Raw genomic sequence first — 23,935 nt, 5'->3', positions numbered from 1 at the left:
GGGGAAGGAAACGGGAATTGAGCAAGAAGGGGGTGGGGACAGGGGGTGACTCAGGGATGGGGGACGAAATTCCCTTCAGGGGACCCCAAATGGGGGCCTGGGTGTGCCCAGGGCGACCCCAGACCCAAATACCCCCAACTGGGGAGGATTCGTCTGGTTTGGGGTGAATTTGGTCAGTTTTGGGGTAAATTTGGCCAATTTTGGGATGGCTTTCACAGTTTGGGGTGACCAGACCCAGTTTGGGGTGACCGGATCCAGTTTGGGGATCAATTTTCCCAGTTTAGGGTGAATTTGCTCAGTTTTGGGGCGGGTTTATCCAATTTTGGGGTGAATTTGGCCAGTGTGGGGGAATTTCCCAGTTTTGGGATGGTTTTCACAGTTTGGGGTGACCAGACTCAGTTTGGGGTGAATTTGCCCCATTTGGGGATGCATTTTCCCAGTTTGGGTTGGATTTGCCTAATTTTGGGGTGGATTTGGTCAGTTTTGGGGTGAATTTGTCCAGTTTTGGGGTGAATATCTCAGTTCTGGGATAGATTTTCACAGTTTGGGGTGACCAGACCCAGTTTGAGGTGACTGGATCCAGTTTGGCGTGGATTTGCCCAGCTTTGGGGTGGATTTATCCAATATTGGGGTGAATTTGGCCAGTGTGGGGAAATTCCCCAATTTTGGGATGGTTTTCACAGTTTGGGGTGACTGAATCCAGTTTGGGGTGAATTTGCCCCATTTGGGGATGAATTTTCTCAGTTTGGGGTGGATTTGTCCAGTGTAGAGGAAATTTCCCAGTTTTGGGATGGATTTTCCCACTTTGGGGTGACCAGACTCAGTTTGGGGTGACTGGATCCAGTTTTGGGGTGAATTTGGGGTGAATTTGATTTGGAGTGTGGGGAACATTTCCCAATTTTGGGATGGTTTTCACAGGGACAGGGACACAGGGATTTAGGGACACAGGGATGGGGCTGGGGACAGAAGGACTGGGACATGTTCAGGATCAGGGACGGGGAGAAGTGACAGGGCCGGGATCAGGGACAAGGACAGGGCCAGGATCAGGACAAGGATGGGGACAGGGCCAGGGACAGAGTCAGGGACAGGGCCAGGATCAGGACAAGGATGGGGACAGGGCCAGGGACAGAGTCGGGGACAGGGACAAGATCAGAGACAGGATCAGGGATGAGTTCAGTGGCAGAACCAGGACTGGGGACAAAGACAGGGACAAGGGTGGGGACAGGATCAGACAGGGACAGAGTCAGGGGCAAGGACAGGATCAGAGACAGGGGACAAGGATAGGGACACAATCAGGATCAGGGACAGAGTCAGGGACAAGGATAGGGACAGACACAGGGACAAGGGCAGTGACAGGTCAGGGACAGAGTCAGGGACAGGGACACAGATGGGGACAGGATCGGGTTCAGGGACAGGGACAGGATCAGGGACAAGGGTGGGAACATGACTGGGTACAGGGTCAGGGACACAATCAGGATCAGGGACAGGGACCCGTCTGGTGACAGAATCAGGATGAGGGACGGGGAAAAGGATGGGAACAGGATCAGACAGGGACAGAGTCAGGGACAGGACCAGGACGAGGGACAAGGACAGTTGGGAGAGGGGCTGGGGACAAGGATTGGGACAGGATCAGGGACAGTCAGGGACAAGGATAGGGACAGACAAAGGTACAAGTGCAGGGACAGGTCAGGGACAGAGTCACGGACAGGGACACGGATGGGAACAGGATCAGGGACAAGGATGGGGACAGGATCAGGGACAAGGATGGGGACAGGACTGGAGACAAGGAGAGGGACACAATCAGGATCAGGGACAGGATCGGGATCAGAGACAAGGAGAGGGACATGATCAGGATCAGGGGCAGAGTCAGGGACAGCGACCAGCCCAGTGACAGAATCAGGACTGGGGACAGGGACACGGATGGGGACAGGATCAGACAGGGACACAGACAAGGACAGAGCCAGGGACAAAGATAGGGAAGGATTGGGGACAGACAGGGACAGGGACCAGCCCAATGACAGAATCAGGACTGGGGACAGGGACAAGGATGGGGACAGGGTCAGGGACACACAGGGACACAGTCAGGGCTGGCCGCAGGGTCCAGCGCCCTCATCCCCTGCCTGTCCCCTGTGGGCGTGGGGGACACGCGTGACGCCGCCCGGGTGGCACCAGCGCGGTTCCTCTTCCCTGGCTGGCACGGGGCAGGAAGCGGGGCCAGCACCGTCCCTGTCCCCAGCGTGTCCCCAGGGCCATGGCCAACAGCCCCGACCTGTACGAGACGCTGGAGGTGCGGTACCCGCCCGCCCGGGACCGCGGGGACCCCCAGCTGTCGCCGGCGCTGTCGCCGCGATGTCGCGCGTGTCGCCGGGCGCTGGGCACGGCCGCGCTGCTGCTGCTGGCGGCGGGGCTGGCGGCGCTGGGCACCCTCTGTGAGTGGGGACAGCCATGGGGACAGCCAGGGGACAGCCGCGAGGACAGCCAGGGGCGGGGGGACAGGCGGGAAGGGTGGGAGAGGAGCTGGGAAGGGACTGGGAATGGGATTGGGGTTTGGGGAGGGACTGGGAAAGGGATTGGGGTTTGGGGAGGGACTGGGAATGGGTTTAGGAAGGGGCTGCGGTTTGGGGATGGGTTGGGAAAAGGGCTGGGAAGGGGCTGCGGTTTTTGGAGAGGTTGGGAAGGGGTTGGGGAAAGGGCTGGGAGTGGAGCTGGGGGTTTGGGGAGGGGCTGGGAAAGGGGCTGGGAGCGGATGGAAATGGGCTGGAAGAGGCTGGGGAGGGGTTGGGGACGGACTGGGAGGGGATGGAAGTGGGAAAGGGGTTTGGAAGGGGCTGGGCTTTGGGATAGGGGCTGGGAGAAGATGAGAATGGGGTTAGAAGAGGCTGGGGAGGAGTTGGGGAAGGGGCTGGGCTTTGGAAAAGGGGCTGGGAGAGGAGCTGGGAATGGGGAGGGGCTGGGGAGGGCTGGGAGCGGGAGAGGGATTGGGAAAGGGGATAGAAAGGGACTGGGAGAGGGGCTGGGGTTTGGGGAGGGGTTCGGAGAGGGGCTGGGAATGGGGAGGGGCTGGGGAGGGGATGGGAGTGGGAGAGGAGTTGGGAAAGGGGCTGGAAGGGGTCTGGGGTTTGGAGGAGTGTCTGGGGAGGGGCTGGGAAAGGGGCTGGGAGAGGATGGGAACGGAGTTGGAAGAGGCTGGGGAGGGGTTGGGGAAGGGGCTGGAAGGGGGCTGGGGTTTGGGGAGGGGATGGGGTTTGGGAAAGGGGTTAGGAGGGAATGGAAGTGGGAGAGGGGCTGGAAAAGGGGCTGGGGCTGGGAATTGGTTCAGAAGAGGCTGGGGAGGAGTTGGGGAAGGGGCTGGGGTTTGGGGAAGGGATGGGAGTGGGAAAGGGGCTGGGAGAGGGGCTGGGGTTTGGAGGAGTGTCTGGGGAGGGGCTGGGAAAGGGGCTGGGAGAGGATGGGAACGGAGTTGGAAGAGGCTGGGGAGGGGTTGGGGAAGGGGCTGGGGTTTGGGAAGGAGTTGGGAATGGGGAGGGGCTGGGGAGGGCTGGGAGCGGGAGAGCGATTGGGAAAGGGGTTGGAAGGGGGCTGGGAGAGGGGCTGGGAAAGGGGCTTGGAGAGGATGGGAACGGAGTTGGAAGAGGCTGGGAAGGGGTTGGGGTTTGGGGAGGGGTTGGGAATGGGGAGGGGCTGGGGAGGGGCTGGGAGTGGACGGGGATTGGGAGAATGACTGGGAGAGGGGCTGGGAGCGGGCCGGGAGTGACTGGGGGTCTCCGTGCAGGGGTCGCGGGTCCCCTCCCGGCGCTGTCCCCTCCCCAAAATGGGCACGGCCAGACCGAACTTCGGGGGGGTTGTCTGGGTCGGGGGTCCTGGGCAGGGGTCGGGATGAGCTGGGGGAGCCGGGCAGGGATTGGGGATCGGGAGGGGACAGAGACCCCGGGCAGGGACCCTGGGCAGAGTCAGGAGGGGACAGGGACCCCCCTGGCAGTGACCCCGGGCAGGTCGGGGGCCCTGTCACACCCTGTCCCCCCTCCCCAGACGTGCAGAGCCGGGGGGAGCTGCGGGCGGCGCGGGCGGAGCTGGCAGCGGTCACCGACCCCCTGGGACCCGACCCCGACGGTGAGGGACCCCCGAGAGTGGCACTGTCCCCAAGCTGTCCCCAGACCCTGCCTGCAGCCCCCGGGCTGCCCCCGCTGTCCCCAGATGTCATGCACAGCCCTTGTCCCCAACCCCTGACTTGTCCCCAAATCCTGTCCTGTCCCCAAATGCTGTTCACAGCCCCTGTCCCCAAATCCTGCCCACAGTCCCTGCCCCTGTCCCCAAATCTTGTCCCCACCCCTTGTCCCTAACCTGTCCCCATATCCTGCCCCAGTCCCTGTTCTCACAGTCTGTCCCCAGCCCTTGTCCCTGTCCCCAAACCTTGTCCCCTGTCCCCAAACTCTGTTCCCAGCTCCTGTCCCCAACCCTGTCGCCAGCCCATGTCCCCTTCCCCAAACTCTGTCCCCAGCCCTCGTCCCTGTCCCCAGCCCATATCCCCTGTCCCCAAAGCCAACTCCTGTTGCTGTCCCCGTGTCCCCACAGGTGACACCCCTTCAGCGGCACAGCGGCGGCAGGACCGGCTCGGTGGGTGACCGGGGAAGGTGACAAGGCGGTGACACGGGGTGTGACAAGGTGGTGACACGGGGTGTGACAGGGCGGTGACAAGGGTGTCGCCGTGTCCCCGCATAGGGCTGTGAGGTGCCGGGCTCGGGAGGTGACAAGGGCGGTGACAGAGGTGTGACAGGAGTGTGACACAGGGGTATGGCCGTGTCCCCGCGTAGGGCAGTAGGCTGCCGGGCTCGGGGAGGTGACAAAGGCGGTGACAGGGGTGTGACATGGGGTGTGACAGGGGTGTGGCCGTGTCCCTGCATAGGGCTCTGGGGCACCGGGCTCGGGGAGGTGACAAGGTGTGACACTGGTGTGGCAGGGTGGTGGCAGGGGTGTGACAGGGGTGTGACACGGGGTGTTGCCGTGTCCCCGCGCAGGGCGGTGGGCCGCCAGGCTCGGGGAGGTGACAAGGGCAGTGACAGAGGTGTGTGACAAGGGGGATGTGACAAGGAGTGTGACAGAGGTGTGACACGGGGTGTGGCAGGGAGTGGCCGTGTCCCCGCACAGGGCTGTGGGACGCCGGGCTCGGGGAGGTGACAAGGGGTCGGTAACAGGGGTGTGACACGGGGTGTGACACTGGTGTGGCCGTGTCCCCGCACAGGGCGGTGGCTGCAGGCGCTGGCGCTGGGCTGGCGCTACCACCGGGGAAAGATTTACCTGTTCTCGGTGCAGCGGCAGCCCTGGGCCGCGGCCGAGGCCGCCTGCGCGGTGACACACGCGCACCTGGCCTCTGTCACCAGCGCCGAGGAGCAGGTGAGGCTGGGGACACCCCCGGGCACGGCCACTGCTGCCCTGTCCTGCTCTGTCCCCTCCCACCCGAGCAGGGTCTGCCTGGGCACCTGTAGGGGCCTGTCCCCAAATCCTGTCCTGTCCCCAAATCCTGTCCCCAGATCCTGCACACTGCCCCTGTCCCTAAATCCTGTCCTGTCCCCAAATACCAGCACAGCCCCTGTCCCCAAATCCCATCCCCCAATCTTGCACACTGCCCCTGTCCCCAAATCCTGTCCTGTCCCCAAATTCCATCCCCAAATCCTGGCACAGCCCCTGTCCCCAAATCCTGTCCTCTCCCTAAATCCTGTCCCCAACCCCTGTTCCCAGTCCCTGTCAGGTCCTCAAATCCTGCACACAGTCCCTGTCCCCAAATCCCAGGTACAGATCCTGTCCCCAAATCCTGTCCTGTCCCCCCTTTACCTGCCCGTTGTTGTCCCCAACCCCTCCTACCTGCACACCCCTTGTCCCCCCTTCCAATGTCCCCTCACCTGTCCCTGTGTCCCCTGCCACACTGTCCCGTGTCCCCCCATTCATGTCCCCTTCCCCACCCCATCCTAACTCTTCTCCTTGTCCCCTCTCCCCTGTCCCCAACTCTGCTGTCCCCTCCTGTGTCCCCTCACCTGTCCCACCTGTCCTCCTGTCCATGTCCCCCTTCCCACCCCATCCCACAAGTTCCCCTGTCCTTTGTCCTTCATTCTGCTGTCCCCTCATCTGTCCCCATGTCCCCTTCCCACTCCATCTCACCTGTTCCCCTTTCCCCCTTTTTTTGTCCCCCATTCCCCCGTGTCCCATCACCTGTCCCTGTGTCCCCTCACCTGTCTCACCTGTCCCTCCCATGCCCCCCTTCCCACCTATTCTCCTTGCCCCCTTTCTCATGTCCCCCATTCCCCTGACCCTCATCTGCCCCCGTGTCCCCTTCCCTGTCCCCATGTCCTCTCACCTGTCCCTGTGTCCCCTCACCTATCTCTCCCATCCACGTCCCCCATCCCACCTGTTCCCCACACCCCCTTTCCCCTGTCCCCCCTTCTGCCGTGTCCCCATGTTCCCTCCCCTGTCCCCGTGTCCCCTTCCCACCCCATCCCACCTGTTCCCCTGTGTTCCCTTCCTGTGTCCCCTCACCTGTCCCCATGTCTCCTCCCATGCCTCCTCCTGTGTCCCCTGTCCCCTCCCATGTCCCTGTGTCCCCTCACCTGTCCCCATGTCCCCCTTCCCACCCCATCTCACCTGTTCCCCTTGCCCCCTTTCCCCCGTGTCCCCTCACCTGTCCCTGTGTCCCCTCCCGTGTCCCCAGGCGTACCTGGCGCGGGAGGCCCGGGGTGGCACCTACTGGATTGGGCTGACGGCCACGGGCACAGGGGGCTCCTGGCGCTGGTCAGATGGGACCCCCTATGTCCCCGAGCACAGGTGAGCGGGGTGGGGACACCTGGGGACACTTGGGGACATGGCTGGGCCTGAGTGCTGGGCAGGCTCAATCCCCCAGAAATCAGTGGGACAATCCCATTTATCCTGTGGGATGATCCCCTAAATCCAATGGGATGACCCTACTAATCAAGAGGGGTGATCCCACTAATCCAGCGGGATCATTCCACTAATCCATGGGACTTAGATCCCCTAAATCCAGTGGGATGATCCACTCATATCCAGGAGGTTTAATCCCCCACAAATTCAGTGAGATGATCCGACTAGTCTATAGGGCTCAGATCCCCTAAATTCAGTGGGATGATCCCACTAACCCAGTGGGATCATCCCGTAAATCCATGGGGTTCAGATCCCCTAAATCTAGTGGGTTGATCCCCTAAATCCAGTGTGACAATCCCACTAACCCAGTGGGATGATCCCACTAATCCGGTGGGCTCAGATCCCCTAAATCCAATGGGAAGATCCCACTAACCCAATGGGACAATCCCACTAATCCAGCAGGATGACTCCACTAACCCAGTGGGTTGATCCCACTAATCCATGGAGCTCAGAACCCCTAAATCCAGTGAGATGATCCCCTAAATCTAGTGGGATGAACCCACTAATCCTGTGGGACAATCCCACCAATCCAGTGGGATGATCCCACTCCTATCCGGGAGGTTCAATCCCTCAGAAATTTAGTGGGATGATCCCACTAATCCATGAGACTCAGATCCCCTAAATCCAGTGGGGTGATCCCACTAATCCAGGGGACTCAGATCCCCCAGAAATTCAGTGGGACGATCCCACTAATCCATGGGGCACAGATCCCCTAAATCCAGTGGGGCGATCCCACTCATTTCCAGTGAGTTGATCCCTTAAGTCCAGTGAGATCATCCCACTAATCCATGGGGCTCTGATCCCCTAAATCCAGTGGGGCGATCCCACTCATTTCCAGTGAGTTGATCCCCTAAATCCAGTGAGATCATCCCACTAATCCATGGGGCTCTGATCCCCTAAATCCAGTGGGTTCATCCCCTAAATCCAGTGGGGTGATCCCACTAAACCAGGGGGGTGATCCCCTAAATCCCTGGGGCTCAGATCCCCTAAATCCCTTGGGATGCCGCCCTGACCGGTGCCCTCGGGGCAGTTTCTGGGCTCCAGGGCAGCCGGACAGCACCGACCACGGCCAGTGGGGCGGCGAGAGCTGCGTGCAGATCCACCCGGTGGGCGCGGGGCTCTGGAACGACCACAACTGCAACTTCAGCTTCCCCTGGGTGTGCCAGAGGGACCTCAGCGTCCCCTGAGTGTCCCCTCGGGGTCACCTCGGCGAGTTGTCCCCAAGGAGGGCTGGGGGGTTTTATGGGGGTTTGGGAGGTTCTGGGAATTGTGGGGTGATCTTGTTAATGCTGAAGGATGATTCCTGGGTTCCAGGGAGCTCAGATACCTCCAAAAGTGCAGGATGATCCCTCCCAAACTGTGGGGTGATCCCTCAAAAAGAATGGGATAATTCCACTTATGCTGTGGGGCAATCCCTCCCATCCTGTGGGATGATCCCTCCAAAACTGTGGGATGATCCCTCAAAAAGAATGGGATAATTCCACTTACGCTGTGGGGCAATCCCTCCCATCCTGTGGGATGATCCCTCCAAAACTGTGGGATGATCCCTCAAAAAGAATTGGATAATTCCCCTTACCCTGTGGGGCAATCCCTCCCATCCTGTGGGATGATCCCTCCAAAACTGCGGGATGATCATCCCTATCTTGTGGGATCACCGCTCTCATCCTGTGGGGTGATCCCACTCATATCCAGGAGATTCAATCCCCCAAAAATCAGTGGGATGATCCCCTTCATATCTAATAGGTTCAATCCCCCAAAAATTCAATTGGATGATCCCTCCCATCATGTGGGATCATCCCTCCCATCCTGTGGGGTGATCCCACTCATATCCAAGAGGTTCAATCCTTCAAAAATCAGTGGGATGATCCCTCCAAAACCTGTGGGATGATCCCTCCAGAAGAATGGGATGATCTCACTCTTATCTAGGAGATTCAATCCCCCAAAAATCAGTGGGATAATCTCTCCAAAACTGTGGGATGATCCCCTTCCCATCCTGTGGGATGATCCCCCTCATATCTAATAGGTTCAATCCCCAAAAATCAGTGGGATGATTCCCCAAATCCAGAGGGTTCATCCCCCCCTTCCAAGGGTCCAGACCCACAACTGCAACTTCAGCTTCCCCTGGGTGTGCCAGAGGGACCTCAGTGTCCCCTGAGTGTCCCCATGGGGTCACCTTGGCGGAGTCACCTCGGTGAGTTGTCCCCAAGGAGGGGCAGGGGGGTTATGGGGGTTTGGGAGGTTCTGGGAATTGTGGGGTGATCCCCGTTAATGCTGAATGGTTCCTGGATCCAGGGGGCTCAGATACCTCCAGAACTGTGGGATGACCCCTCCCAAAAATCAGTGGGGCGATCCCTTTTATCCCGTGGGATGATCCCTCCAAAACTGTGGGATGATCCCACTCATATCCAGGAAGCTCAATGCCCCAAAAAACAGTGGAATGATTCCTCTTATCCTGTGAGAGAATCCCTCCAAAACTGTGGGATGATCCTTCAAAAAGAATGGGATAATTCCCCTTATCCTGTGGGACGATCCCTCCCGTCCTGTGGGATGATCCCTCCAAAACTGTGGGATGATCCTTCAAAAAGAATGGGATAATTCCCCTTATCCTGTGGGATGATCCCTCCAAAACTGTGGCATGATCCCCCTCACATCTAATAGGTTCAATCCCCCAAAAATCAATTGGATGATCCCTCCCACCCTGTGGGATGATCCCACTCATGTCCAGGAGATTCAATCCCCCAGAAATGAGTGGGTTGATCCCTCTTCATCCTATGGGATGATCCCACTCTTATCCAGGAGATTCAATCCTTCAAAAATCAGCGGGATGATCCCCCTCACATCTAATAGGTTCAATCCCCTAATCCAGTGGGATCATTCCCCCTTATCCAAGAGAATCATCCCTCAAAAACAGTGGGTTCATCCCCCTTATTTAGGGATCTCATTCCCCCCCCCCATCCAAGAGGATCATCCCTCAAAACCAGAAGGACCAATCCCCCCTATTTAGGGGTGCCATCCCCCATATCCAATGGAATTGTTCCCTAAAACCAATGGGATCATTCCCCCTATTTAGGAATCTCACCTCCCCCCAATCCCTAGGGATCATTCCCCCATTTAGGGAATTCATCCCCCACATCCTGGGTTGTCATGTCCTCACTCCAGTCAGATCCTCCCCCAAAACCAGTGGGATCAATTCCCCTTATCCAGTGGGATCATCTCCCCATATCCAGGCATCTCATCCCCAAAAACCAGTGGGATCAATCCCCCAATCCAGTGGGATCAGCCCCCTTATTTAGGGATCTCACCCCCCCCTATCCATGAGGATCATCCCTCAAAACCAGAGGGATCAATCCCCCCTATTTAGGGAATTCATCCCCCACATCCAATGGAATCATCCCTCAGAACCAGTGGGATCAATCTCCCTTATCCAGGGATCTCAGTCCCTTTATCCAGTGGGATCATCCCCCCTATTTAGGGATCTCACTCCACAATCCAGAGAGATCCTTTCCCCTATTCAGGGAATTCATCCCCCAAAACCAGTAGGATCAATCCCCCAAAAGCAGTGGGATCCTCCCCCTTATCCCAGAGGATCATCCATAAAAAACAGTGGGATCAATCCCCCATATCCAGTGGGATCAATCCCCCATATCCAGTGGGATCAATCCCCCTAAACCTATGGGATTATCCCCCAATCCATTGGGATCTCCCACTTTATCCAGGGATCCCCCAATCCCAGGCGTTCCCAACCCCAATCCAGGTCCCTCACCCACCCTTGTCCCCAATGTCCCAATTCCCCCCCCAGGACCCCAAATCTGTCCCAAATCCCGGTGTCACCCCCCACCATGACCCCAAATCTGTCCCTGATTGATGTGCCCCATCCCTTCCCCCACCCCCTGTGACATTTTGGGGTCCCCAACCTCCCCCCCCCATTTGGGGACACGCATCTCAAATTAATCACAGCTGAGCAGAGAATAAATTGTTTTAAATAATACAAAAGAAGGCATTAAAAACCCCAAAATAATCCCTGAATTGACCCAGATTACACCCCTAATAATTCCAAAATATTCCTCAAATAACCGCCCCCCAAAAACCCCAAAACAAACCCAAAATCCCCCTCAAATAAGTCCCAAAAACACACAAAAAAAAAAAACGAAAAAACCCATAAAATACCTCCAAAACCCCAAACAGACCCAAAAATAACCCACAAAACACCCCAACTCCCCCCCAAAAAAATTTTAAAACTCCCCAAAAAAACACCAAAACAAAACCCAACTACCCCAACACCCCCCCAAAATATAAAAAACACCAAAAACAACCCAAAAACCCAAAACAAACTCAAAAATCCAAAACAATCCCAAATAACCCCAAAATAGCTCCAAAAAAACCCCAAGGAACAAAAATAACCTAAAATATCCCAAAATAACCGCAAGATTCCTAAAACACACCCAAATAACCCCCTCAAAAAATATCAGTCCCACATAAAAATTAAGCAAAACAAAACAAAAATTCCCAAACAAACAAAACAGGAAAAAAAAAAGAAAATAAACAAAAAAGGTCCGGGGGGAAAAAGGGAGGAAAATGGGAATTAAAAATGGGGAAATGTGGGGAAAAGGGAATAAAAATGAGGAAAAAAGGGGGAAAGGGAATAAAAAGGGAGCAAAAGGGGGGGGAAAAGCAACTAAAATGGGGGAAAGGAGAGGGAGGAAGGGAATAAAAAGTGGAAAAATACGTGATAAAAGAGGGAAACTAAAAGAGGGGGAAGAGAGCGGTAAAAAAGGTGGAAAATGAAATTAAAAGGGGGGAAATAGGGGGGGAAAAAAGGAAAAAAATGAATTAAACGACGGAAAAGATGGAGGGAGAAGAGAATAAAAAAGAGGGGAGGGGAAGACAAAGGAGGAAAAAAAGGGGGGGAAGGGGGAAAAATTTTTAAAAAGGGAGAGGGAAATTTAAAAAAAATGAGGGAATTCCGGGAGAAATCCCAAAGGAAATCCCATGGGGGGAACTCTGACGTCACACGGGACACAGGTGACAAAGCCAGCGAGGATGTTCCCAAGTGCCACCCGCCGTGCCCAGCGACACGGCGGAGGACACGCCACCAGCCCGCGGTCGCCCTTCGGTGTGCCGGAGTCGCGGAGATGCCGCTATGTCGCGATATGTCGCCCGCGGTCCGCGGTCCTCGGTCCCGCGCCGCGTCCGCAAGGGGCCGACAACATCAAAGAGGCAACAGCCAATGGGAGCGCATGACGGGCGGGGACAAGAAGATGATTGGTTAAAACTATTATTGGCGGGATTTAGAGCGAATAGAAAGGCGCGGAGGGTGGAGCCGGAGATAATGCGGAAGTGCTCTATGCGTGGCACCACGGAGGTGGGGCGGAGCCGGATGATTGACGGGAGATGCGGCCAATTGGAAGTAGGAATGGGTGGAGAGGCGGGGTCAGAGGATGGGCGGGGCTTAAGGCGCGGGCTGTGTTTGGGGGGACATTTGAGGGGGGAATTTGGGGACACCGCCCGGCCAGAGGAGGGGACATGGCTGGGGGAGGGGACAAGGAGGGGGTGGGAGTTGAGAACCTCCCCCAGGTGCAGGTGAGGGGCGGTTCTCCCTGCTGGGGGGGTCTCATTTACCACCAGCCCCCGGTCTGGGGGTGTCACTGTCACCTCCTGCGGTTGTGGCTGCGTCCATGTCCCATCCCAGTGTCTATATCACACCTACAGTGTCCATATCCCACCCATGGTGTCCATATCCCATCCCTGTGTCCGTATCCCATTCCCAATGTTCATATCCCATCCATGCTGTCCATATCCTTATCTGGGATATATCCATATCTTGTCCAATTGTCAATATCCCATCCATGGTGTCCATATCCCCCCCCTGTGTTCATACCTCACCTCCAGTGTCCATATCCCATCCCTGTGTCCATATCCCATTCCCAAAGTTCGCATCCCATCCATGCTGTCCACATCCCATCCCAACATCCATATCTTGTGCCATTGTCCATATCCCATCCCGGTGTCCGTGTCCCATCCCAATATCCATATCCCACCTCCAGTGTCCATATACCATCCCGTTGTCCATATCATATCCCAATGTCCATATCCCACTCCCAATGTCCCTATCCTCTCCATGATGTCCATATCACATTCCAGTGTCCATACTCCATCCCCGTGTCCATATCCCACCTCCAGTGTCCATATCCCACCTACAGTGTCCATATCTCATCCCAATGTCCATATCCCATCCCCAGTGTCCATATCCCATCCATAGTGTCCATATCCCATTCCCAGTGTCCATATCGCATCCCGATGTCCATATCCCATCCTTGGTGTCCATATTCCATTGCCAGTGCCTACATTCCATTCCAGTGTCCATATCCTGTCCCAGTGTCCATATCTCATCCCAATGTCCATACCCCATCCCTGGTTTCCATATCCCATTTCCAGTGTCCATATCGCATCCTGATGTCCATATCCCATCCATGGTGTCCATATTCCATTTATGGTGTCCATATCCCATTACCAGTGCCTACATTCCATTCCAGTGTCCATATCCCATCCCAATGTCCATATCCCGTTCCCAGTGTCCATAACCCATCTCAAAGTCCATATCCCAGCCCCATGTCCATATCCCATCCCAGTGTTCATATCCCACCCCCATTTCCATGGCAATAGGGTGCACCCTGCAAGTCCTGCTCCCGTTGCCATGGCACCACGACGCTCCCTGAAGCCCCGCCCCCATTGTCATGGCAGCAGAAATGCTCCCTTGAATTCCCACCCCCTGTTGCCATGGCAACATTACTCCCCACGCAGTCCGGCCCCCGTTGTCATAGCAGCAGCGACGCTGCCAATAAGCCCCGCCCACTTTCCATGGCATTAATTAATGGGATGCTCCCATTAATCCCCGCCTCGTTGCCATGACACCGTGACGCTTCCTTCAAGCTCCGCCCTTGTTTCCATAACAGCAGAAATGCTCCCATTAAACCCCGCCCCTGTTGCCGTGGCAACCACGACGCTCTCATTGAGCCCCGCCCTCTGTTGCCATGGCAGCGCAACGCTCTGCGCAGGCCCCGCCCCCGTTGCCATGGCAGCGGGGACGCTGAGGCCGGGCCCTGATGGCGGCCGAGGGGCCGGAGCCGGGCCCGGAGGCGTCGCTGGTGTCCCTGTACCGCTGGCTGGACACGGTGCCACTGTCGCGGCCGCGCAGGAACATCGCCCGCGACTTCAGCGACGGCGGTTGGCCTTGCGGGGACACGGCGGGGTGGCCGGGGCGAGCTGTCCCTCTGTCCCCGTGGTGCCACCCGCAGCGTGTCCCCGCTGTCCCCGCAGTGCTGGCGGCCGAGGTGGTGAAGTTCTTCTTCCCCTCCCTGGTGGAGCTGCACAGCTTTGTCCCCACCAGCTCCACGGCGCAGAAAGTCGCCAACTGGGGCCACCTCAACAGGTAGGGACAGGAGCCGACAGCTCCGTGGGGCCCCACCCCCCGTCCGGGGTGTCCCCAGATTGTCCCCACCTTTCCTGTGGGTGGTCTCGCCCTGCTGGTCACATTCCGACAGCTCCGTGTGGCCACAGAGCCACTGTGGTGTGCTGCGGGTGGGGATTGGTGACCCCTTGTGTCCCCCTGTGCCCCTCTGGGTCCCCCTGTGTCCCTCTATGTCTGTCTCTGTCCCTCCGTGTCCCTCTGTCTCCCCCCTCTGTGTCCCCCTGTGTCCCTCCATGTCCCTCTGGGTCCCTCTATGTCCGTCTCTGTCCCCCGTGTTCCTCTGTGTCAGCCCATGTCCCCCTGTGTCCCTCTCTGTCCCCCTGAATCCCGTGTCCCCTTGTGTCCGCCTGTGTCACTCTCTGTCCCCCTGTGTCCCTCCATGTCCCTCTGTCCCCCTCTGTCCTTCTGTGTCCCACGTCCCTCTGTGTACCCCTGTGTTCCTCACTATCCCTCTCTGTCTCTCTAGGTCCCCCCGTGTCCCCCTATGTCCCTCTGTCCCCTTTGTTCCCCTGCGTCCCTCTGTCACCTCCCTGGCTGTTCCCTGGATCCCAAATTCCAGGAAAGTGCTGAACCTGCGGCTCTCAAAGGGATGATCCAGACACTGGATCCCCCTGTGTCCCTCTGTGTCCCCTGTGTCCCTCCGTGTCCCCCTGAGTTCCTCTATCCCTCTCTCTCCCCGTGTCCCCTTTTGTCCCTTTCTGTCCCTCTCTATCCCTCTCTGTCCCCTGTGTTCCACTCTATCCCTCTGTGTCCCGTCTTCCTCTCTGTCCTTCTGTGTCCCAATGTCCCTCCCTGTCCCCCTATGTCCCTCTCTGTCCCTCTCTGTCCTCGGTGTCCCCTGTGTCCATCTGTCACCTCCCTGGACATTCCATGGATCCCGAATTCCAGGAAGGTGCCAAGCAAGCTGAACCTGCAGCTCCCTGAGGAGATGATCCAGGCACTGGATCATCTCCTTGTCCCCCTATGTCCCTCTGTCACTCTCTGTCCCCCTGTGTTCCATGTCCCTCTGTGTCCCTCTGTGTCCCTCTATGTCCCTCTGTCACCTCCCTGGCTGTTCCATGGATTCCAAATTCCAGGAAAGTGCTGAACCTGTGGCTCTCAAGGGGATGATCCAGGCATTGGACCCCTCATGTCCCCCTGTGCCTGTGTCCCCTGTGTCCCATGTCCCTCTCTGCCCCCCTGTGTCCCCGGTGTCCCTCTGTCACCTCCCTGGACATTCCACGGATCCCGAATTCCAGGAAGGTGCTGAGCAAGCTGAACCTGCATCTCCCTGAGGAGATGATCCAGGCACTGGATCCCCATGTGTCCCTCTGTCCCCCTGTGTCCCCCTGGTGTCCCTCTGTCACCTCCCTGGACATTCCATGGATCCCGAATTCCAGGAAGGTGCTGAGCAAGCTGAACCTGCGGCTCCCTGAGGAGATGATCCAGGCCCTGGTGCGGAGCCAGCCGGGAACGGCCGAGCAGCTCCTGCAGCTCCTGCGGGACAAAATCCTCCAGAGGCAGAGGAAAGGCAAGGGAGGGGCTGGGAAGGTGAGGGAACCCTGAAAAATGGGGAGGAAACCATAAAAATTGTGAAGAAATCCAAAAAAAATGGGGAGGAAATCCCAAAATGGGAAGGGAAGTTCCAAAAATGGGTAGGATATCCAAAAACTGGGGATGGAAGTCCCAAACATGGGGAGGAAATCCCAAAATTGGGGAGGAAATCTCATAAATGGGGAGGAAATCCAAAAAATGGGGAATTCCCAGGAATGGGAATGCTGAGGGACATTGGATATTGGGGTCTGGGGAAAGCTGGGATAAGGGAATGATCCCTGAGTGGGATTTAGGGTTATTCCCAACAGAAATCCTTCCTGGATTCTGCTCTGGAGCCAGGCTGGGAGAGCTGGGAATGTTCACCCGGAGAAGGGAAAAATCCAGGGACTCCTCAGAGTCCCTGAAGGGGCTCCAGGAGAGCTGGAGAGGGACTGGGGACAAGGCCTGCAGGGACAGGAGCCAGGGAATGGCTCCCACTGGGAAAGGGGAGATTGGGCTGGGATCTTGGCAAGGAATTCCTGGCTGGGCTGGAATTCCCAGATTTGCTGTGGCTGCCCCTGGAAGTGTCCCAGGCCACGTTGGGGTCACCTGGGCTGGTGGCAGGGGTGTCCCAGGTGTGTCCCAGGTGTCCCAGGGGTTTTCCTGCCTCTCCTCAGACCCCAGCCGAGTCGGCAACGCTGGACGAGGGCAGGTACCTGGAAACAGGTAAGGGATGGGGGAAAAGGGATCCCAAAATTCCCCTCTGGGACTTTTTGGGGTCCCTGGGAGGGGGCAGCAGTGTCGGGGCAGGTGACTCCATCCATCATCCATCCATCCATCATCCATCCATCCATCATCCATCCATCATCCATCCATCATGGATCCATCCATCCATCCATCATCCATCCATCCATCCATTCATCCATCCATCCATCCATCCATCATCCATCCATCCATTCATCCATCCATCCCTCATCCTTCATCCATCCATCCATCCATCCATCCATCCATCCATCCATCATCCATCATCCATCCATCCATCCATCCATCATCCATCCATCCATCCATCCATCATCCATCCATCCATCCATCCATGCATCCATCATCCATCCATCCATCCATCCATCATCCATCCATCCATCCATCATCCATCCATCCATCCATCCATCATCCATCCATCCATCCATCCATCCATCCATCCATCCATCATCCATCCATCCGTCCATCCATCCATCCATCCATCCATCCATCCATCCATCCATCCATCATCCATCCATCCATCCATCCATCCATCCATCCATCCATCCAATCCATCCATCCATCCATCATCCATCCATCCATCCATCCATCCATCCATCCATCCATCCATCCATCCATCCATCATCCATCCATCATCCATCCATCATCCATCCATCCATCCATCCATCCATCATCCATCCATCCATCCATCCATCCATCCATCCATCATCCATCCGTCTGTCCGTCCATCCCTGTGGGTTTTCCAGGCCAGCCCAGGTTCCAGAGCAATTTGGGAAGGGGCTGCAGCCAGGATGGCGCTCCCAGGTGAGGGCTTGGCAGGGGACAGGGCCCTTTTGGGGTCAGGGGTTCTTTGTGGGGTCCTTGTGGGGTTCTGGGAGTCACTGAGGGGACTCAGGGGGTCCCTGAGGTGTTTTGGGGTCTCTGTGAGGGTTTGGAGTCATTGTGAGTGTTTGTGGGGGTCACTGTGGGGTTTGAGCGTCCCCTGTGGAGTTCGGGGTCACTGTGAGGGTTTTGGGTCTCTGTGAGGGTTTGGGGTGTCCCCATAGGGGTTTGAGGGGTCACTGCGAGGGTTTGGGATGTCCCTGTGGGATTTAGGGTGTCCCCATGAGAGTCAGGGGGTCCCTGTGGGGTTTGGAGTCATTGTGGATGTTTGGGGGTCACTGTGGGGTTTGGGGTCCCTGTGAGGGTTTTGGAGGTCACTGTGGGGTTGGGAGGAGGTCCCTGCTAGGGTTTGGGGTCACTGTGGAGTTGGGGGGGGTCCCTTTGATGATTTGGTGTCCCTTTGATGATTTGGGGTAGCTGTGAGGGTTTTGGGAGTCACTGTGGGAGTTGGGGTCGCTGTGAGGGTTTAGGGGGGTTCACTGTGGGGTTTGGGGATCACTGAGGGGGGTCAGGGGATCTTTGTGGGGCTTGGGGTGTCCCCATGGGGGTCAGGGGTCCCTGTAGGGTTTGGGAGTTCACTGAGGGGCTTTAGGGTCACTGTGAGGGTTGGGGGGTCACTGTGAGGCTTTGGGGGGACTCTTTGATGATTTGGGGTCACTGTGAGGGTTTGGAGTTTCACTGGGGGGTCTGGGGGGGTCACTGCAGTATTTGGGGTGTCCCCATGAGGGTCAGGGGGTCCCTGTGGGGTTTGGGGTCACTGTGAGGGTTTGGGGTATCCCCATGGGGGGCTGGGGGTGTCCCCCTATGGCTGTTGGGGTCCTTTTGTGGGTCAGGGGTTCACTGTGGGGTTTGGGGTTCACTGTGGGATTTGGGGGTCACTGTGGTGGCTCTGGGTGTCCCCGAGTGTCCCCTGACTGTCCCGGCGGGAAATCAGGACATTCCCATGGGATCGGGGGACAGGATTTGGGGACTCCCCTCCGTGGGGAGGGCTCAGCGCTGTCCCCACGCCGTGTCCCCGCTCCAGGGCGGTGACAGTGGCGGTGCCAGCGCCGCCCGGGGCCAGCGCTGGGGACATGCGACAGCAGCTGGCGGAGCGCGAGCAGGCGCTGCAGCTGGCGCGGGACACGATCCAGGTGAGCCCATCCCCAATCCCAAATCCCAAATCCCAAATCCCGGGGTCTGGAGAGATCCTGGATGTGCAGGGACATCCCGGGGGGACACGGGCGACACTGGCCTGTCCCTGCCCTCCTTCCCGCCTTCTCCGCGTCACCTTTTCCCGGCTTTTCCCTGACCCTTCCTTCCTAAAATTTTCTGTGTCCCCTTTCCCAGTTTTTCCCTGTTCCCTCTTTCCCAGTTCTTCCCTGTCCATTCTTCCCTAAAATTCTCCCTGTCCTTCCTTCCTGTTTTTCCCGGTTTTCCCCGGTTTCTCCTGGTTGTTCCACGTCCCTTCTTCCCTTACATTTTCCCTGTCACACCTTCCCGGCTTTATCCTGTCCCCCTTTCCCGGTTTTTCAATGGTCCCTATTCCCGGCTTTTCCCTGTTCCCCTTTTTCGGCTTTTCCCTGTCCCTCCTTCCCTAAAATTTTCCCTGTCCCCCTTTCCCAGCTTTTCCCGTCTCTTCCCGATCTTTCCCTGACATCTTTTCCCGGCTTTTCCATGTCCCTCCTTCCCAGTTTTTCCCGGTTTTTCCCTGTCTCCCTTTTCCAGCTTTCCCTTGTCCCTTCTTCTCCAAAATTTTTTCTGTCCCCCTTTCCTGGCTTTTCCCTGTCCCCTTTTCCCACCTTTTCTCTGTCCCCTATTCCCGGCTTTTCCCAGCCTTTCCAGGCTTTTCCCAGTTCCCCCTTTCTGGCTTTTCCCAGTCCCTTCTTCCCTTAAATTCTCCCTGTCCTTCCTTTCAGTTTTTCCCGGTTTTCCCCGGTTTCTTCTGGTTGTTCCACGTCCCATCTTCCCTTAAATTCTCCCTGTTCCCCTTTCCTGGCTTTTCCTGGTCCCTTCTTCCCTAAAATTTCCCCTGTCCCTCCTTCCCAGGTTTTCCCAGCTTTTCCCTGTCCCCCTTTCCCGGTTTTGCCCAACCCCTCCTTCCCGGCTTTCACTGTCCCCTCTTGTTTAAAATTTTCCCTGTCCCCCGTTCCCAGCTTTTCCCTGTCTCCTATTCCCAGGTTTTCCCGGCTTTTTCCTGACCCTTCTCGCCTAAAATTCTCCCTGTCCCCCTTTCCTGGGTTTCCTCGGTTCCTCCTTCCCTAAAATTTTCCCTGTCCCCCTTTCCCAGCTTTTCCTGATTTTTCCCTGTCCCCCTTTCCCGACTTTTTCCTTTCCAGGCTTTTCCCAGCTTTTCCTGGCTTTTCCCTGTCCCCCTATCCTGGCTTTCCCCAGTCCCTTCTTCCCTAAAATTTTCCCTATCCCCCTTTCCCAGCTTTTCCCAGCTTTTCCATGTCCCCCTTTCCCGGTTTTTCCCCTTTCCTCCACTAAAATTCTCCCTGTCCTTCCTTCCGGTTTTCCCAGGTTTCTCCTGGTTGTTCCCTGTCCCTCGTTCCCTAAAATTTTCCCTGTCTGTCCCTCCCTCCCTCCCAGCTTTTTCCAGCTTTTCCCGGTTTTCCCGATCTCTCCTTTCCCGGCTTTCCCCCCTTTCTCCCCTTCCTTCCTGGCTTTCCCCGGTTTTTCATGGATTTTCCCGGCTTTTTCTGGTTTCTCCTGGTTTTTCCCTGTCCTTTCTTCCCAAACATTTTTCCTGTCCCACTTTCCCGGCTCTCCCTGGTTCCTCCTTCCCTAAAATTTTCCCTGTCCCTCCATCCCAGCTTTTCCCAGGTTTTCCCGGTTTTTCCCTGTCTCCCTTTCCCAGCTTTCCCTGTGTCCTATTCCTGGCTTTTCCCGGCTTTTTCCTGACTCTTCTTCCCTAAAATTTTCTGTGTCCCCTTTCCCGGCTTTTCCCCGTTTCCCTCCTAAAATTCTCCATGTCCTTCCTTCTCGGCTTTTCCCGGTTTTCCCCGTTTTTTCCCGGTTCTTCCAGGTTTCTCCTGGTTGTTCTCTGTCCTTTTTTCCCTAAAATTTTCCCTATCCTCCTTCCAAATTTTTCCCGGCTTTTCCCGAATTTTCCCGGCTTTCCCCTGTCCCCTTTTCCCAGTTTTTCTCGGTTTTTCCCGGTTTTTCCCAATTCCCCCTTCCCGCTTTTTCCTGTCCCTCAGATTTCCCCTCAAATCCGGCTTTTCCCCGCCACAGATGTAAATTTCGGGAAGGGACAAAATTCTGTGGGATATCCGGGAATGGGAACAGTGGGATATTCTGGAATTCCCATTTTATTTTGTAATGGAAAAAGAATCAGAACCCCAAATCCATCTCTTCTCCTCAGGGGAAAAAAACCCCAAAATTCGTCTGGGAAAAAAAAAACCAAAATTCCCTGCTCTGGGAAGACCCCTTGGAATGGGTTTGGGGGTTTGGGAGTTTGGGATTTTGGGGATTTGGAGGTTTGGGATTCCCGCAGATCCTGCAGGCCAAGGTGGGATGGAAATTCCAAATCCATCTCTTCTCCTCAAGTGGAAAAAAAACCCAAAATTCGTCTGGGAAAAAAATCCAAAAAATTCTCTGCTCCGGGAAGACCCCTTGGAATGGGTCTGGGATTTTGGGGTTTTGGGATTTTGGGGGTTTGGGATTTTGGGGTTTTGGGGTTTTGGGATTTGGGGATTTTGGGATTTTGGGGATTTGGGATTTTGGGGTTTTGGGGATTTGGGATTCCCGCAAATCCTGCAGGACAAGCTGGGGCGGAAATCTCAAATCCATCTCTTCTCTTCAGTGGGAAAAACCCCAAAATTCGTCTGGGAAAAAAAGCCCAAAATTCCCTGCTCCGGGAAGACCCCTTGGAATGGGTTTGGGATTTTGGGGATTTTGGAATTTTGGGGATTTGGGATTCGGCTCTTGAAGATCCTGCAGGCCAAGGTGGGGTGGAAATCCCAAATCCATCTCTTCTCCTCAATGGGAAACAACCCCAAAATTCTTCTGGGAAAAAACCCCAAAATTCCCTGCTCCCGGAAGACCCCTTGGAATGGGTCTGGGATTTTGGGATTTGGGGGTTTGGGATTTCAGGATTTTGGGGATTTTTGGGATTTGGGATTCCGGCAGATCCTGCAGGCCAAGGTGGGGCGGCTGGAGCAGCTCCTGCTCCTCAAGAATCTCCGCATCGACGACCTGAGCCAGCGGCTGCAGCAGCTGCAGGGCCAGCGCCGCTGAGCCGCGACAGCGACAGCGACACCGCGGGGACAGCGCGGGGACAGCCGGGGACAGCGCAGTGGCTCCCGGTGGCTCTCGGTGGCTCCGGTGGCTCTCGGTGGCTTTGGCGGCTCTCAGTGGCTCCGGTGGCTCTGGTGGCTCCGGGCCCTGGGGATTAAAGAGTTGGATCCTGGCGGGGCCGGAGTGGCCGTGAGGGGACATTGGGGACACTGTGGGGACAATGGGGACATTGGAGACACTGGGGGCAGTGGGGAGGACAGCAGGGAGGGACCAGCAGGGGGGACACTGTGGGGACAGCAGTGGGGACACTGGGAACATGGTCGGACACTGGGGACAATGGGGACACTTTGGGGAGGGGACAGTGATGGGGACACTGTGAAGACACTGTGGGGACACTGGGGGGACACTGGGGGCAGTGGGAGGACACTGGGGGGACAGCACAGGGGATACTGGTGGGACACTGTGAGGACAGTGATGGAGACGTGGGGACACTGTGGGGACACTGAGGACAGCAGTGGGGGCAGCAGGGAGGGGACACCAGTGGGGACACTGTGGACATGTGGGGACACGGGGGACACTGGGAACACTGTGGGGACATTGGGGACACTGTGGGAACAGCGATGGGCACAGTGGTGGGGACACTGTTTGGACAGCAAGGAGGGGACAGCACTGGGGACACTGGGGGGACACTAGGGACACTGTGGGGAGGGGACAGTGGTGGGGACACTGTGGGGACAGCCATGGGGACAGCAGTGGGGATACTGTGGGGACGCTGGGGACACTGGGGGGACGTTGGGGACACTGGGGACTTGTGGGGACAGTGAGAGGACAGCGGGGAGGGGACAGCAGTGAGGACACTGTGGGGACACTGTGGGGACACTGTGGGGACACTGTGGGGTCAGTGGGGAGGAGACAGTGCTGGGGACACTGTGGGGACAGCAATGGGGACAGCAGGGAGGGGACAGCAGTGGGGACACTGTAGGGACACTGTGGGGACATGGGGGGACACTGGGGACACTGAGGGGACACTGGGGACATTGTGAGGACACTGTTGGAACAGCAGCGGGAACAGTGGTGGGGACAAGGTCTGGACAGCAGGGAGGGGACAGCAGTGGGGACACTGTGGGGACACTGTGGGGACACTGGGGACACTGTGGGGACATTGGGGACAGCACTGGGGACACTAGGGGGACAGCAGGGAGGGGACAGTGGGCAGGACACCATGGGGATGCCATGGGGACAGCAGTGGGGACACTGTGGGGACAACAGGGAGGGGGTGGAACTGTGAGGACGTCATTGTGGGGACAGCAGGGTAGAGGTGGCATATGGGGACATTATGGTGGAGGTGGCACTGTGGGTACATGGTTGTGGGGACAGCAGGGTGGGGACACGATGGGGACACTGTGGGGGACATGAGCATGGGGACAGTAAAGTGGGGACAGCACTGCGGGAGGGGGGGACATCACCATGGGGACACTGTGGGGACAGCAAGGAGGGGACACCATGGGGAAAACATTGTGGGGACATCACCATGGGGACATCAGGGTGGGGACACTGTAGGGACACTGTGGGGACATCAGAGTGGGAGGGAGGACTTCGGGGGGAGGGGATGGCAGAGTGGGGACACTGTGGGGACACTGTGGGGATGCCTTGGGGACACTATGGGGACATTCTGGAGACACCATGGGGACATTCTAGGGACTTCATAGGGACACCATTGGGACAGCATGGGGACACTGTGGCAATGCCTTGGGGGTACTATGGGGACACTATGGGGACAATCTGGGAACACCGGGGGACACCATGGGGACACCATGGGGATGTCTTGGGGACACTATGGGAATGCTGTGGGAATGCCATTGGGACAGCATGGGGACATCATGGGGACATCCTGGGGACATTCTAAGGACACTGTAGGGACACTATGGGGACACTCTGGGGAATCCCTGGGGACACCCTGGGGACACGTGGCCGCTGCTCCCGCCCGGTGGCCGCCGGGATTTAATCCCGTCCCAAATCCCGTTGTTTTCGTAAAGCCGGAGCAAATCCGCGCCCTCCCGGTGACAGCGACATCCCCCGAGTGTCCCCTCCCTCCCTCCCCTCCCAGGTGACATCTCCACCGCGGGGACACGCCCAGGGCTGGCTCTGGGGACCGTCCCCGTGCCA

At 57.2% G+C, this 23,935-nt stretch overlaps 2 protein-coding genes across 2 annotated transcripts; both read left to right on the top strand.

Moving 5' to 3' along the window:
- The first annotated feature begins 1,608 nt into the window (after window positions 1–1,608).
- Window positions 1,609–11,538, top strand: LOC141729120 (C-type lectin domain family 4 member F-like). The gene is made up of 6 exons (XM_074540694.1): window positions 1,609–2,429; window positions 4,030–4,110; window positions 4,573–4,614; window positions 5,240–5,391; window positions 6,701–6,813; window positions 7,958–11,538. Exons 1-6 carry the CDS (start codon window positions 2,252–2,254, stop codon window positions 8,112–8,114), a joined length of 723 nt encoding a protein of 240 aa, XP_074396795.1. The 5' UTR covers window positions 1,609–2,251; the 3' UTR covers window positions 8,115–11,538.
- Window positions 11,539–13,967: 2,429 nt separating this feature from the next.
- On the top strand, window positions 13,968–21,956 carry SPEF1 (sperm flagellar 1). The gene is made up of 7 exons (XM_074540693.1): window positions 13,968–14,151; window positions 14,245–14,356; window positions 15,775–15,925; window positions 16,585–16,633; window positions 17,413–17,470; window positions 18,573–18,681; window positions 21,662–21,956. Exons 1-7 carry the CDS (start codon window positions 14,031–14,033, stop codon window positions 21,767–21,769), a joined length of 708 nt encoding a protein of 235 aa, XP_074396794.1. The 5' UTR covers window positions 13,968–14,030; the 3' UTR covers window positions 21,770–21,956.
- The last annotated feature ends 1,979 nt before the right edge of the window (window positions 21,957–23,935 follow it).

Source organism: Zonotrichia albicollis, chromosome 5 (genome assembly GCF_047830755.1).
Source record: "Zonotrichia albicollis isolate bZonAlb1 chromosome 5, bZonAlb1.hap1, whole genome shotgun sequence".
NCBI lineage: Eukaryota > Metazoa > Chordata > Aves > Passeriformes > Passerellidae > Zonotrichia > Zonotrichia albicollis.
This window is presented reverse-complemented; position numbering and strand designations above follow the sequence as displayed.